Source organism: Cydia pomonella, chromosome 6, assembly GCF_033807575.1.
Source record: "Cydia pomonella isolate Wapato2018A chromosome 6, ilCydPomo1, whole genome shotgun sequence".
Taxonomy (NCBI): Eukaryota; Metazoa; Arthropoda; class Insecta; order Lepidoptera; family Tortricidae; genus Cydia; species Cydia pomonella.
This window is the reverse complement of record NC_084708.1, coordinates 17,687,497-17,704,204: the sequence shown is the minus strand read 5'-3', so window position 1 is coordinate 17,704,204 and position 16,708 is coordinate 17,687,497. Positions and strand designations below refer to the sequence as shown.

The following is a 16,708-nucleotide window of genomic DNA, read 5'->3' as shown; positions in this document are numbered from 1 at the left end:
AAAATAATTTAAAAATAGTAATACCTACACATCATATACAAGGTCGACGTCACATGCATAAAATTAAACTAAATATAAAACTGATGTCAGAGGTGTTTAAAAAAAACGTCAATCAATTAAAATATTATACATTCATTAATTGGGTAATAATAATAAGCTTGGTCTATTATATACATTTTTTTTAAGTCTTCTTTAAATTCTAGGCCCTCTACCTCAAATTACATTTGGCAATCTATTATATTTTTTTGGGGCCATTCCTAAAACACTATTTGTAACTAGTCTTTGATGGGATACCAATCAACTTATTGTCTCTCACTAGAGAATAAAATATTGATTGATGATTATCAGATGTGGAAAATCTAAAATAATTTCGTGTTTCTAATTTGACGAGATGTTTTGTACGGCTCCGGACCGTACATTGCACGATAGTCTCCATCAGATATATCAGAGCGAGCAAAGTGTTCACAAATATCTGAAGCTGAACACGTTTTGTTCAGATATTTTTGAACACCTCGTCCGCTCCGATATATCCGATGACTGTACCTAACTGGTTGGTTGCCAAGAGTTGTCAACTCAGACCATAAAACAATTGAGCACAACAGCGTCATTTGTAGGGAATGCAAACCGGTTTTAACCGAAACCGAAAAAACCGGTTAAAACCGGTTTTTTGACGGAAACCCAAGACCGGGTTTTTAGAATTTAAAAAAACCGGTTTCGGTTTTTTTTATTTACCTAAGTTGCATGTTTTATTCATTATAAGGGTATAAATCGGTCCTAAACCGGTTGAATCGACATCAAATCAAATAATGTGGTGTTGTGTTAGTTTGATAATTTGTAACGCTAAATGAATTTTTACAATGCAAAATACAAAAATACGAAAGATTAAATAATATAAAGTACTGGCAGTGGCAGGACATCCGTGCTGGTGTACGAATTGGTATAAAAGGTCTTACTTATAATTTTATTATGCGATGCGCTGTAGAAAAATTCTACGTAATCAATTATATCAATGGCAGCTTTAGAGTCTTTTGTTGGTTCAGTGATAACGACTTACCGACAACCTTTTTTGTCTCTTCTCGCACTAATAGGAAAGGGTAGTTCAAACCCTAAAGAATGGAATTACTTGACTACCTGTGTTTGCCCAGTTTAATCTAACACCATCAGTTTCTAATTGACTTTTCGAGAAGAAACACGTGACGTGAATTGTTGTATTAGCTTATTTAATTTATTTCCTACTTTACAAATCCATAATAACTTAGCAAATATTTTATAAAGGAAGGTAGTAACAGTAAACGAATTAACTACTTGAATATTTACTAGAAGACAGCTAAAAACTTAGAGCAAGATTTCGGATTGGGCCATTTGATTTAAGACAAATAACATTAAATTAATATTGTCATATATTTAAGAAAAAAATAATTTAATAAAATTGGATTGTTTCTATTCCTAGTTACAAATAACATTAAGTCATTTGACAATTCCCATACAATACAATAAAATAGTCAGATATTCTGTCTTTAATTTCGTGATAAAATCGTGTATATACTATACTAGCATTCGTTTTTACACGTGAAGCAATCTTTTCGTTATTCCATGGCGATGAATTTTTTTTTTTGTAAAACCGAAGAAAAAACCGGTTTTGAAAAACCTCCGGTTTTTGCATTCCCTAGTCATTTGTTTCGCCTGTCAAATGGTCAAACTAAGAGGTATAGATAGTGCCATTCAAGACGACGCGTGCCTTGGCTCGTATTGTCATGTTATTAAAGGTTAGATTAGACAAATCTGCCCGTCATCGTGGATGGCACGAACTTACGGTTTCTTCTTAGACTATCTCTCTAGAACTATACGACATAAAAACATATCAAACAGTATATTCAAAATATAATTATATTCATTTCAGTTCATCAAGTCATAAAATGCATCATTTTATAAATCCAATTTTGCAATCATTTTGGGAGAGGCTTCTTGGCCATTGTGAGGTAACTTATTAAGCTTCTCTATGTAATCTGGAGGCAGTTGACATTCAACTGCTCCCTTCAAGATCACATTCAGGTAGGTCATGGATGGCCTCCGGTCCACTGGTATGTCATCATCCTCCTCTCGGGCTGGTGGGTTGGTAGTTTGTTGGTAAGTGCGGCATTCCACTTTTTGACCATCTGGTGTAGTAATTTCCACCGTTTTAGGAAAATACCAGTTAGTTTCTACACCTTCTTGCCTAGAAAGGATATGTAATAACTAATAATATAATTGTCAATTGGTGCATATTATTTGAATTATTTCAGGTAATATGGAATTTTGGTAAGTCCAAGAATCATTTAACCTTTTCAACGCTTTCTCCCTCGCATCAAAATGTGGCATACACGCCAATATGTCAACTATTGAGAAACGAATTTAAACCTTATCTGTCAACAGTAAAATTGCTTTGACAGCGTCTGCCATGACCTCTTTAGTGGTCGTTGGCGTGGTAGGCACGACAGCACACGACCACTTTAGTGGCTCTTGGCGTTCAAAAGGTTAAAAATCAGCCGGAATTATCTGTCAATCTTTTATAGTTCGTGTTTTTAACATTAGAAAAAAGGTAAACAATCTTGACATGTCTTATTATTGAAAATGCTTTTAAATAATTAGTTTATATTACTGAAAACGAAAAATAATGTAAAAGATTGTATATGATTGTAAAATATAATTTGCTGACTTATTTTTCAAAAGTGATTTATTTTCTAAAAACAAAGTATGTTTTATTTCTGAATTACCCAAATACACCTTATAATATTTTATTCAAGTTTTTTTTTTGTGTTGCTGTTGTGTCAATGTACTGAGACTAACCAGTCTAATGCTGGCATATCATTGTTATGCAACCTCCAGATGGCCCCCCATATAATAGAACCCTGTTTAGGTACTATAGTAGCAGAAGTTCCTCGCCAGTGATCCGAATACTTCATGAAATCAAGTATATGATTCTGAAATAAAAATATAATATATTAAAAATAATCTAATGAAATTACATCGTTTTACACGGTAAATGCATGGTTATTATGCCATCATTCCATTGATGTATCATGCGTTTAACGCATAAAACTTACACACTCTTTATGGGCATAGTATTGTAAGCTGTGAGTACTTTGGGCTGATGATTTACACATAAATAACTAGCTGACTATGACATTATGGCCATTTTAATCACTTAAAAATAAATAATAATAAAAGAATCAAAAATTATGCACATATTATGTACACAATAATGTTTACAAACTAATTGAAATGGAAAGTGGGTCAGCTAATTTCCTTATTTTACTCTTTTATCTATACCCAAGTCTTAGAGGGAGTGTTTTTTTTATAATTGAGACTTAGTTTTTCGTTTTGTAGGTCTGTATTTCATAGTATGCTTAATGTATCTTGTTAATGTAAATTGACTTAATAAAATATTTGCTAAAGGTAGCTTTTATATTTTTAAAGAAGGATTTTATTCTAGAGTATAATCGAAGTAAGCTAAGAAATTACTTAATAAACAATATGAACTGATAAGGTGCTAAGCATCTTAAGTACTTACATCAAGCCGGCCGATGCCCAAGAATTCTGCTGTAGGATTGTTAATACGAATTCGTTTTTTCAGTAAATTACTGCCATAGGCAAAGTACAGGAAATGATCTTTAACTGGAGCTATCATTTTTAACATTAATGACTCGAATGTTCAGAGTAAATCCAACCTTTATCATTATCATTAACACTGTTTTGATGAAAAAACTACGATCACTGGTTGTAATTTTCAAAGAAATACAAAATAAAAAAATGATTTATGCCCTTGTAATACAGTCTAATTTGACAGATTTTGTAATACCCCAGGGAGTAAAATAATATGTGCACTAGGTTATATTGTATGTCTATGGCACTAGCTGTTGGATTCGCCTGACACCTGACACGACTTTGTTTTTTTTTTTAGGGTTCCGTAGCCAAATGGCAAAAAACGGAACCCTTATAGATTCGTCATGTCCGTCTGTCTGTCCGATTCTGTCACAGCCACTTTTTTCCGAAACTATAAAAGCTATACTGTTCAAACTTGGTAAGTAGATGTATTCTATGAACCGCATTATGATGTTCACACAAAAATAGAAAAAAAACAATAAATTTTGGGGGTTCCCCATACTTAGAACTGAAACTCAAAAAATCTTTTTTCATCAAACTCATACGTGTGGGGTATCTATGGATAGGTCTTTAAAAATGATATTGAGGTTTCTAATATCATTTTTTTCTAAACTGAAAAGTTTGCGCGAGAGACACTTCCAAAGTGGTAAAAAGTGTGTGCCCCCCCCCCCCCCCCCCCCCCCCCCGTAACTTCTAAAATAACAGAATGAAAAATCTAAAAAAAATATATGATATACATTGCCATGCAAACTTCCACCGAAAATTGGTTCGAACGAGATCTAGTAAGTAGTTTTTTTTTAATACGTCATAAAAATTTAAAAAAAAATTTTTTTTCATCAAACCCATACGTGTGGGGTATCTATGGATAGGTCTTCAAAAATGATATTTAGGTTTCTAATATCATTTTTTTCTAAACTGAATAGTTTGCGCGAGAGACACTTCCAAAGTGAAAAAATGTGTCCCCCCCCCCCCCCTGTAACTTCTAAAATAACAGAATGAAAAATCTAAAAAAAATATATGATATACATTGCCATGCAAACTTCCACCGAAATTGGTTCGAACGAGATCTAGTAAGTAGTTTTTTTTTAATACGTCATAAAAATTAAAAAAAAAAAATTTTTCATCAAACCCATACGTGTGGGGTATCTATGGATAGGTCTTCAAAAATGATATTTAGGTTTCTAATATCATTTTTTTCTAAACTGAATAGTTTGCGCGAGAGACACTTCCAAAGTGAAAAAATGTGTGTCCCCCCCCCTGTAACTTCTAAAATAACAGAATGAAAAATCTAAAAAAAATATATGATATACATTACCATGCAAACTTCCACCGAAAATTGGTTTGAACGAGATCTAGTGAATAGTTTTTTTTTAATACGTCAATAAATTAAAAAAAAATTTTTTTCATCAAACCCATACGTGTGGGGTATCTATGGATAGGTCTTCAAAAATGATATTTAGGTTTCTAACATCATTTTTTTCTAAACTGAATAGTTTGCGCGAGAGACAGTCCCAAAGTGGTAAAATGTGTGTCCAAAGTGGTAAAATGTTGAACAAGATCTAGCAAGTAGATTTTTTTTTAATACGTCTTAAATGGTACGGAACCCTTCATGCGCGAGTCCGACTCGCACTTGGCCGCTTTTTACAATTATGGCCTGAATTAGACTCGCATTTTTAATCTTTAAGCCAGCAATATTGACAGCTTAAAGGCGTTTTTTAACCTCAGAGGCCCCGACGCAAAAGGAGGGTGTTAAGGTCAGTTCAAGGGGCCAGGGGGCCTACCGCGAAAATCGAAGTTCGTCAATTGCGGGCATTTTTCTCTGTCACTCTAATGACGTCTTAAAGAGAGTAAAAGAGAAAGGGCTTCGGTTTTCGCGGTATGCCTCCTGCCGCGAAAATCGAAATAAAGGTGATTCGACCAATAGTTTCTCGGGTAATTGAGACAGTTACTAAATGATTATTCTACGAAAAGTAAATATGCGTATCAATGTTCTGTGTATTGACTACTCGTGCAAACGATTATTATGCGTAATGACATTCTGCCAATCGTTACTCGGCCAAAGAACCCGTCTGCGAATCGTTGTCGGCGAATCGAAAATCGGCGTATTGTTTGTCGGAAAATCAATAGGGCACCCACCCTGGGTGCTTAGCTTACACAATTCAAGCTATACAATTCTTGCTGTGACTTTCTCCCAATTTAGCCATAAGCGCGTGTTCTTTATTTATACCTGCAGTCATTTACTATCTATTTCATTTTCCATCGGTGTGAAAGAGATAGAATAAAGAGCACGGGTTATAGTTATAGTACACTATATACACTACTACTGTGCATATAAAATGAAATAAAGAGTGCCCATATAATATACTTAACACTAAAATTTATGTTGCTTGAAATTATTTTGAAAACTATCAAGACTATTCTTGTCTACATTGAAACGAGCGTCACGTTGCCGGCTCTCGCGTACCGAGCACCAACGCCATCTAGCGAGCGTTATTTCGTGAAACCGGAGAACGCTCTAAGGAATAAGGGCTCTTAGCCGTAAATTTCATACAGAAAACAGAACCAAAACATAATTTATAAGATTAGTGTATTTATTCTTAAAATTTTCACAGCATTCAGCCCACATGACATTCTAAACAAACAATTATTCTTATTATTGAGTTTCCAGTTTCCCTTACAAATCTAAAATTGTACAATCAGCAACATCCTTAACTAACCATTTCTAGGCCTTATCTACTAAGGTTCAGAATAGTCAATTAACTCTGTCCTCGATGGTACTGTGTCGTCATTAAGTTTTAAACACTTTGGCACTACCATGTCTCCCTATGCAATATTGTACAGTGGCATACACTTTCAGAAACCTGCGTTCCACGGCTTTGAAATGGTCTTCCGTCACTAACTTTCCGCCTTGAAATGCGGACATTAGTTTGATTGTTTCACTAAGGCTGCCACCAGAAAGCAGCTCTAGGTATTTCCATGTCGTCAGTCTTAGACTGGAAGGAAAAACATAAATAAATGCATTAAAGGGTTGAAGTTGTAAGCACCCATGGGCTACGGCTGTTATTTATTCTGTGGCTACGGTAGCGGCTTACCATAAAGGCGCCTGCCTTTAAGTGCCAATTACATCGACACTTTATCAGGCCTGATATCAGGCCCGAGCAAGAGTATTTTTCCGTTTCACCAAATATCAGCACATCATCAACAATATTTGAACTGTAAAAAAAATTGAGACGAAGTAGACAACGATTATCAGGCCCGACATCGGGACTGATTTCGGGCCCGATATCGGGAAGTGTACATGTAATTGGCGCTTTAGGCATGACTGTTTGCCACTAATGTGGTATAAACTGAAGTATTACAAAAGCGACAAATTTATTGTAAAATTTGTCATTTATTTTGAAAAGCCTCTTATACCTCGTTTTTTAAATAATAAGTGTTTTTCAATAAAGAGACACGTCAAGATTGTTTATACTTTTTGCAATACTTTAAAAACGTGGTTTTATTTGTGTGTTCATCAGGTCATCACAGATATTTGTTTCCGAGTTATTAATGTTTTCTATGTATTTAAGTATTTATCTATTATATGTATATACGAGTACAACATTTGCTGTCACTACGGTATTCAATAAAATCCCATATACGGTATACGGGAAACATTAACGCCGTGTGAACCTAGCCTTAAGTGGGGCTAGCTCGATTTCTGTAAGATTGTCCAATAATATTTATTTAATAATATTATTTTAGTTTCCCTGTATCTTCTATGGTTTTGGATTTCTTAAAACAAAAAATACTTACACTGCATCAATTAATTCACTGTGTATTACACGGTGTAGCAATAAGCAATAATAGTGGGGATCCGTTTCGGCGTTTTTCTCCTACCTTTCCCTAATTAGAATATGATACCGAATATCCTCTTAAACGGATCCGGGGATCCCTGCTAGTTTTGTTACACCTGTAGTTTTACTATTATACCTAAAGTACTGCAGATAATGCTTTTAACTTACATGCAGCATTGGTAGAGTGGGGCTAATATATCCAATTCATCAACTGCTGGATTTCCAAGACCTTTTCCATTATCCAGAAGTAGAATTTTGTCTTTATACATTTCATAACGGTGTCTATCTCCATTTTGGATTAAAAAATCGAATATTGAAATATCTACCAAGTCTAATATTCTTTTAATGCTCAGAGTTCCCGTAACTTTTCTGAAAATAAGTATAATATTATAAAATTTATTAAGAAACTTAGGTACATTACTAGTCAGCATTTAGTTAGTCTCCAAAAATCCTCACCATTGTGTGTCCATGACACCTAAATGGATTTCTAATATAATGTTAATTCAAAACTTACTTACTTACAAAAATCATTATCTCTTTGCCATTCCATTAATGTAGAATCTCTGTAGTTGCGGCGCCATGGCGACTTGAATACTTGGAATTGGAATGGTTTGTCTAAGTATAAGATTGCCGCTCCTTCAATCTCGCCCTTATTATCAGGGCATACAGTTTCATTTATCTTACAATAAAAGCATTTGCCATAGATACAACGCCCACCATTGCCTGGAATATAAAACAATATAGGAGAACATTTTCTTTAGATACTACAGGAGTGAATTAACATTATATTAATTGAAGTAAATTTGTACAAACATTTTGTATAAATACACAATACCAGAATAATTACAAAATAAAATCTACATTAGTAAACAGTCACTGCACAGTACTTATTGGGAATTCTTCAAGAATTATAGGCCCTTTGCCAAGTCTAATATTTAACTGTGTATTGACTTTGACCTACATATAATTACTGATTGAATATAAATTTGGCAGTGCACTAATCACTGAGAAGGTACTACTTCTTGGTATTTTGGTATCTATTTTAGATGAGATTTTAGTTTTAATTTAAATGTATTGTGATATCAAAATTGTATCATGAATGAACAAAATTCCATCATTTACCATTTCTTATCATAGTTCTTTTCAATCCTATTGTGGCAACGGGAACTATTTCTCTATCCACATGAATTTTCCTTATCACAGAGGGAGGTATCCAAGTGAAGTTCAGAGTCATGGCAAGATAGTAAGCAAACACTTCGGAGTTGTGCCTATCAAAGCCAGCCACAATACTTCCATGTATTATATGATCTCTCTCATACCTCTTTGGTTTGAAGTACAGCTTCTGTTTTCCCTGAAAGATACGTTTATACAACTTATATAAAAAAAATAAAGAAATTACGCCTTCACTACTTCTTAAAGACTGTGATTGAGCTTTGGTTGGAGCAACATTTACATTAATATAAAAAAAAAAATTGAATAGCCATTTATATTTCGACCGCATATTAAAACATTCTTATCAGGTTTAAAAAAATATCAAATAATTAATTTAAACATAATAAAAGTTCATGGATATGTTTGTCAATCTACAGCCAAAGGTCCCATCTATGGTTCAAAATTAAATCAAATATCATTGTGAGTACAACTAATATTCAAATGCCATATTTCATGGTAAGATATTTATAAAAATGGAAGAAAAAGCTTAGATAAATATATAAAATACACTGATATTTATATCCAAATTAAGTATGTATAGAACTTGTAATCATACTTTTGGTACTGGATTATAGATGGGTGGTCTTACACTGCCTCTCAATGTGTGTGATGTTAAATGAAGTTACTTAAGTTTTTTTTAACGAAGTTACATAAGTTAAATGTACTATAAGTTTCAATGTACAGTTGTACAGTCGCCAAATATTGGAGCAGCCAAGGTGCTCAAAAATATTTTATTTACTAGAGATAACTCACAATTACAGAAAATTTGATCAAAAAGTATTGTTAAACCAAAATGGTTTGTCTTGCTCCATTCCACAGTATTTAAATAATTAACAATACAATGCAATACATATACACATCTAATTCGTAAACAACATCATAATTGCAAATATCACAAACTGAATGTGTCAGTTATCATACCGGTGCGGCCATTTGAACAAGCACTTCATTGCCTTGGCAATAGAGGTATGTACAGATACTAATGAGTGTCTTGGCCACTCCAATATATCTGACGGCGCCTGTACAAACACCTTACCTCTAATAAGAGAAGTAATTTGAGTTGTGTTCCTTTAGGTGCATTGTCAACAAGGACTATGGGTGCTGTCATCATAGTATGTAACATTTGTCCCGCAACTCCATTCTTATGAGGGTAAAGTGAGCTTCCAGCACCTACCTTAACATATGAAACTTATTAATTGACTAAATTCTACATTATAGTGGCCTATTTGAAATAAAGTGTATGGTGTGAAGATAAGGATAGTTTAGTCATCAAGTAGGCATATTACAATGTGCTTATTTATGAACATCAAATAAAGCTATGCCACCTGGATGGATGTAGGATTAGATTGATTATGATTTGCTTTAAAATCAAATAATATAAAGTATGCATCTATGTTCTAATTAAGAATGATTTAAATATTACAGAAATTAAGTATTACTAGAGATAGAGGATGCAGTTTATAGTGTATCCTTTGATAAAATAAGTCATAATCTAGACATATCATAAAATATAAAAAGAAGGAATGTTATAGAACAGAGGTACAATTTAGTAGTTATTTAACAATCTAAATAATAAAGTTTTAACAAGTTTCATGGCCAAGCATGCTGAAGATGGCATAGTATTTTGATCTAACGGTATTTGAATCATAAAAGTATGACAACAAATTACCTACCTGGTTTGCATCTGGCCAATCAACTTGTATATTATTTGATGGACTAAAAGAAGTCAGCAAAGTTTTTTGAATTGGGAAGAACTTGGAGTTACGACTTTTATACTGACTAGGAAGATAGTTGAGGTAGACATGAATATCTTTAAATACGCTAGGCGATTGATCTAGTTTAATACTGGGAACGTTAAAGTTTACAGATTTTTTACCTATCGGTATTAAGGTGTAGAAGAAGTATATATTTAATGCTACAAGTAATAGTAGAAATAGAGAGAACCCGAAAACATAATTCATAGACATAGTGCATTTCAAACACAAATTAACACTACATTAATAGTACTAACACTCTTATTCAGATCTTTTGATTTTTCTCTAGTACAATAAATTAATTCATATTGTATCTAAAAATATGTATTTACGATAAAGTTAATTTATAAAATATTAATGCACTTCTTCCATACTTCTTCATCCTATAAATATAAACAAAAAATATCAAATCGAGATGTCATTGTCAATGTCACATGCTGACATTTGTGAGTTGTATTTTCCTCATAGATATATTCATATTCATTTATTAGTTTATTAGCAGTGTTGTATTTGTGTTGTGTTGTGTGGGGTAGTGTTTTGTTCCTGCCGGTGAGTGAGGTTGCCAGAGCTCAAGGAGGGGGTGGGGGGTTTAGGGTCGGCAACGCGCATGTAACTCCTCTGGAACAGTTCTGCCATAAGAGATTGTCGTCCTTTCTCTGTCGTCCATACGTTTAAGTTCATCAAAAATTCATGTCCTTGTGCTACCCTCGCTAATAATAATACCACGACCGAGCGGGATGGTCGTATACAAATCTCAATAAGTGTGACGGAAAGAGATATATCATTTGTTGTCCTTGTCATAGTTTCACTTTTTTTTGCTTGCCTCCTATATATTATGTTTGACATTTCAAGAGGCAGTCAAATACGGAAGGTGGAGATAAGGAATGGAATCTCCATAAACCAAAAAGCTCCTAGTGAGTATTATATTCTTTGCCAAAAAGTGACATCAAAAAACCTTAAATAGGTGGCGCTACAATAACCTAGAATACTTGAAAATAATATCAAATCATAGACAGCGTACTTCACTCCGTCAATAACGCCTAGGTTCTTAGCTACTCTGGAGAGATTTGGAACAAATGGAACTATTATTTATAGCTGACCACTGGATACTTTTGCATAAGTTCTGCCTATGGAGATTGCGTTCCTTAACTCTACCTTCCATACAGTCAAACTTAACAATAAGTCAAAGTGCAGACGAAATTATTTTTTGGTCATTAGAAGAAATTATAATAACATTGTGTAAACTGGCATATTTAGTGTGCAGTGAAATATTATTTTGGAAATTAATGGTGAACTGCAGCGTAATCGGCTGTAAAAGCCGCACGGAACGAATGGAAGAAAATTTCAGGGCGGCTACCGGGAAAATCGAAATTCGTCAATAGGGTTGTTCCATCTACAAATCTCAGGGCAGAATAGGGTTGTTTCCAATTTATTGAAACGCTTGTAATACGTTCTATATTAACCAAACGTTGCCCTAAAATTTAACTTTTACCCTAAAAACGGCTTTAAATATGTTAAATTAACAAAATATATTTTGACCCATGCTTTCGCGCCCAAAACGCTCTTTGAAAATTGTATGACGTCACAGTTTACGGTTTGACACATAACTATGTACATAGAGTAAAGTAATTATATAGGTACATACACACGTAACACCAAGGCCTCTCGTTGTCTATTCTCAGTGCAGAATTTGATACTCAAGCCATAGCCATTTAGGTGGTCGGCAAGCTGTGTATGCGTGCGTGTGGGTTTTTAACCAGCTAATAAAATATGTTTTCTGTAATAATGAGTTATTATATATCATAAAGTATTTGTTATCCATTAGCATTTCTATGATGTTAATTTTTAGTGCAGATATCGAAGCTTCAATTAATTGCCCACCACCAAAATGGCTATTGCTTGAGTATTAAATTTTGCCCTTCGGCCGCGTACGCAACCAGAGCTTCGTAACCAGATGCGATCGAAAACTATTTCTGCCTTGTACGAAACCGGTTGCGATCAAAAACTAATTTCGTCTTACCCGTAACCAGTTACGATCGAACACTTCTCGTTCTTATACGAAACCAATGTCTGGGCCATCTAGCTATAGGTTTTTTTTTCAAATATTTTGTCATGATACTCATGATAATTTCTTATCCTGTGCATTTTTTGGAAACTATTGATTTAACAAAACTCAACTCAAGCCAGTGTCTTTTAAGGAACAAGGTTACATTGTATTTGCCAACAAAGTATTTGAATATTATCAACTGGTACAATTTTTGTGTTCTGATTTTTAACTAGATATATAACGTGTACAGTACTTATACTGTATAACAAGGTGTATAAATATAATCATAGCTGACTTTATCAACGGTCGAAAGGTTTCGTACAACAAAGAAAAGTGTTCGATCGTAACTGATATCTAGTAAGACGGAATTAGTTTTTGATCGCAACCGGTTTCGTACAAGGCAGAAATAGTTTTCGATCGCATCTGGTTACGAAGCTCTGGTTGCGTACGCGGCCGAAGGGAAATTTTGTGCGAGAACAGACCTATATACTTACTTTACTCTTTGGAACAGACAACGAGGGGCCTACCGCAAAAACCGAAAATCGTATATTGTGGGGATCATTTTCTTTTACTCTTACTAAGACATAATTAGAATGACAGAGAAAAATGCCCGCAATGACGAACTTCGATTTTCGCGGTTATAGCCCAGTGTCAAACCGTGAGTTGTGACGTCATCAGAATCTTCAATGTCGTTTCGACTTCGGTCACGTGACGTGTGTTAAGAAATATTTTAAATTCAATATTTACAAAAATATGCTCATTAGAGGTACACTAAAGGTAGTTTAACATGTTCTTATAATCCATAAGAATTTATTGGGATACTATTCTGCCCTAAGATTTGTAGATGGAAACAACCCTATTGTATCCCAATAAATTCTTTTGGATTATAAGAACATGTTAAACTACTTTTAGCCTCGTATCTTCTACGTGTGTATGTAGTTATGTGTCAAACCGTAAACTGTGACGTCACACAATTTTCAAAGAGCGTTTTGGGCGCGAAAGCATCTGTCAAAATATATTTTGTTAAATTAACATATTTAAAGCCGTTTTTAGTATAAAAGTTGTATTTTAGGGCAACTTTTAGTTAATATAGAACGTAATACAAGCGTTACGAAAAATTGGAAACAACCCTATTGCGGGCATTTTTCTCTGTCACTCTAATTACGTCTTAGTGACAGTAAAAGAGAAAGATCCCCGCAATTTGCGAATTTCGGTTTTCGCGATAGGCCCCCAGCTTTCACACGTAGGTAAGTAGTAAGTACAATATTTTACACTTTTCTCTAAGCGTAATATGTGATAATGATAATCATAGAAATAGGATAGGGAGCGTGCATGAACTGTAGGAGGCAGCACAGGAGCCGTCAGATTTTTGGCGCGATGCGAAATTTGATGTTTATTGTTCCGATGTAGCCCACAAGATGGCAGAACCTACTATGCACAAGAAAACACGTGACGTGTAAATGTGCATGTTTATGGTTCCGATTCAGGCCACAAGATGGCAGACCCTCCAACGCGCACGGTCCCTATAGTATAAAACGACTGTCAAACTTCGAAAGTGTGACCAAAAATGAAATGCAAGTGTATGCGTAAATTGTCTATGTGCGAATAAAATTAGTGATGTCATGTTATAACATATTAATAATCTATCAATGTTTAACTGCTTTATCGACTACTTTTTCAAATGTGTTTGTTTTTATAAAAAATGTTATAGGCATGATTATTAATACTATTAGACCCTATTAGCGCCTATAGTACCTATTTTTCTTTTACAGCAGACGCATAGTAAATAACAATACTGATAGTGATAACCGAGGCTACAGACGTTATAGTCAGCATCGAAGTGGTCAAATATATACTTACACATGTATATATATATATATATTGTTACTTATTTTACACTACATATGGCGCTACTTTACCGCACTAGTGCGATAATTAGCACATTACGTAACTATGTGAAAAATTTAAAGGGCAATATGTATTGTAAAACGTTGTACGATACATTTACGAATAGTTAATTCGCAACTCGTGTGGACTTAAAATGGTATCGCCACTCATTGCGATTTTTTATTTTTCGCACCTGGTTTGGTGTTCTGGGACGTTTAGTAACTAAAATACTCGCTACTTGACTAAATTACTAACGTAGTTAGTCCGAACAAGCATTAAGGAACGCGGCGCTGTCGGTAAAGCAGATGACTCGCGTTAATAAAGCAGGTTTCTGTCGTATGCGGGTGTGAGTGGTGTAACATGTGCAATGTCGTTAACACAAACACATGCTAAGAGTTAACAGTAGGCGCAAAGAGTTGACTTACCAAAGAAAATTTGAATTTCGCGCCTTTTCCTACTGACAAGTTGGGTTGGGTGTGTATACGCTGTGTACAAGTATACGCTGTCTTGTGTTTCCTTGTATTGCCGGCAAAGCCGTGGAAAAGTGGTTAAAATGTTAGTACTGTACCTTAGTAGTACCTTCGAAAAAGGTGTTATAACAATCGTTATTATTTTAAGTCGGTTATAAAGGTTAATATTTCAATGATGTCTTGTGAACAACTAATTCCATACCTACTAATATACCGACGAGTTATCGATACAGTCATATGAACATTTTGTCAAGCCCTAGCGTAAAGTAACAGTTTAGGTTTTTACATAAAATATTCTAAATTATTGACTAATATGATGAAATATATAAAAAAAACTGAACACAATTAACTACACACTTGAAACTGACACAATTGAAGAAAAACTTATAATGAACTGTAAATTGTCTTTTTACACTTTTTATGCTGTTAATTTGATAAAATATCGTTACGAAAATTTCGCTAGGAATATCATAATTACCTACCTGTGAAATGAGTATTTTCCTGGGTTTTTGGCCCTGAAACACTACAATCCGGCACACATCATGACACCATCTTCACTAAATTACTTAATATATAAGTATTTTTCTTTTTGATTCTCTTATATTTTTCACATCAAAAAATACGGCAATATGATCTTGGCCTCGGCCGACTTCGAACTCAAAAAAGTGGCGGTGACATAATCGGACAGACAGACGGACATGACGAATCTATAAGGGTTCCGTTTTTTGCCATTTGGCTACGGAAACCTAAAAATGGTCACGTTTTCTCATATGGACGTAGTTAAAGGAAAAGGATTCAATCCACAGCGAGATGAGCAAAAGTTATGGAGGTTTAAAGTTAGAAATGGTATTCCTCATTACTGATTCACTTTTCCCATAATACTTATTTGGATGAAACATGAGTTTTGACGTGTTTTAAGATTCTGTACATAAACGATTTAGTTTAATGTCGTATTTCTTGAGATATTTAACTAAATGTGGGGTTGGATCCATTTTGAGAAAATACTTTTTCCATGTAACCTTTTTCATTTTAAATAAGCAATAAGGATTCATCCCAATAAATTGGAAAAAAAACGAGAAAATCACCAAGACAAGATAAAAAACTTTATTAAAAAAACAATGTAATAGCTTATCAAAGTATTGAGTATTAACAAAATTGAGATCACTTCTGTTTAACGATAATAAAAGCCTCTAATAATCACTAATCGTTTAAATAAAAAAATCAGTCTGAATTTTCCACGAGATATGTATTTTAATCTGTATCTATATTAGGTACTATGCATTCTACTTCAGGATCTTCAGTTTCAAAGTCAACAGGCCCTGCATAGCCTTCTATGTCTTCTTCGAACGTGGAATTTCCTCGAAGGGAATAGTAAAATGGTAGGCAGTCCCTTGGGATAAAATCGAACATCGATCTTAAATCATCCAAATTTGCTTGAGGTATTTCCTTTCCATTAGGCCACAATAGTGAAAAATCAGTTTCAGAGATGGCTAGAGGCCTACCTTTTACCTTTTTCTCAATGTAGTTCTAAAGTTTCAAAATTATAATTCCTATAACATTATTAATACCAGCAACGTATAAACAAAATTAATAGTAAAAGCAATTTTTTTTATAAACAATATAATTGGCTACTTGACTGTTTTTTGTAAATAATGTCGATCTTGATTTTTCTGAGGATCAAATGTCTATATAGGACTCATGGTATTTAAGCAACACAAAGATAAGAAATGAGAGTTAAAGTCTGACGCTCGCACTCGACGATTGAAACGCCTCTAACAAAATGATAAGGTGATATGACGTCACATCATATAAGTCTGTCCTAAATGTATGGAATGGAATGGAGGAAATTGCCATTTTGAC

At 34.1% G+C, this 16,708-nt stretch overlaps 2 protein-coding genes across 2 annotated transcripts; both read right to left on the bottom strand.

The window, feature by feature from the left end:
- Positions 1 to 1,864: 1,864 nt before the first annotated feature.
- LOC133519165 (gamma-glutamylcyclotransferase-like) lies at positions 1,865 to 4,312 on the bottom strand. Its single transcript, XM_061853124.1, has 3 exons — positions 3,551 to 4,312; positions 2,827 to 2,960; positions 1,865 to 2,215 (listed from the first exon to the last, which is right to left on the bottom strand). Exons 1-3 carry the CDS (start codon positions 3,674 to 3,676, stop codon positions 1,927 to 1,929), a joined length of 549 nt encoding a protein of 182 aa, XP_061709108.1. The 5' UTR covers positions 3,677 to 4,312; the 3' UTR covers positions 1,865 to 1,926.
- Positions 4,313 to 5,280: 968 nt separating this feature from the next.
- Positions 5,281 to 10,695, bottom strand: LOC133519164 (glycosaminoglycan xylosylkinase homolog). Its single transcript, XM_061853123.1, has 6 exons — positions 10,364 to 10,695; positions 9,727 to 9,864; positions 8,601 to 8,829; positions 7,997 to 8,201; positions 7,647 to 7,847; positions 5,281 to 6,635 (listed from the first exon to the last, which is right to left on the bottom strand). Exons 1-6 carry the CDS (start codon positions 10,655 to 10,657, stop codon positions 6,431 to 6,433), a joined length of 1,272 nt encoding a protein of 423 aa, XP_061709107.1. The 5' UTR covers positions 10,658 to 10,695; the 3' UTR covers positions 5,281 to 6,430.
- Positions 10,696 to 16,708: the final 6,013 nt, after the last annotated feature.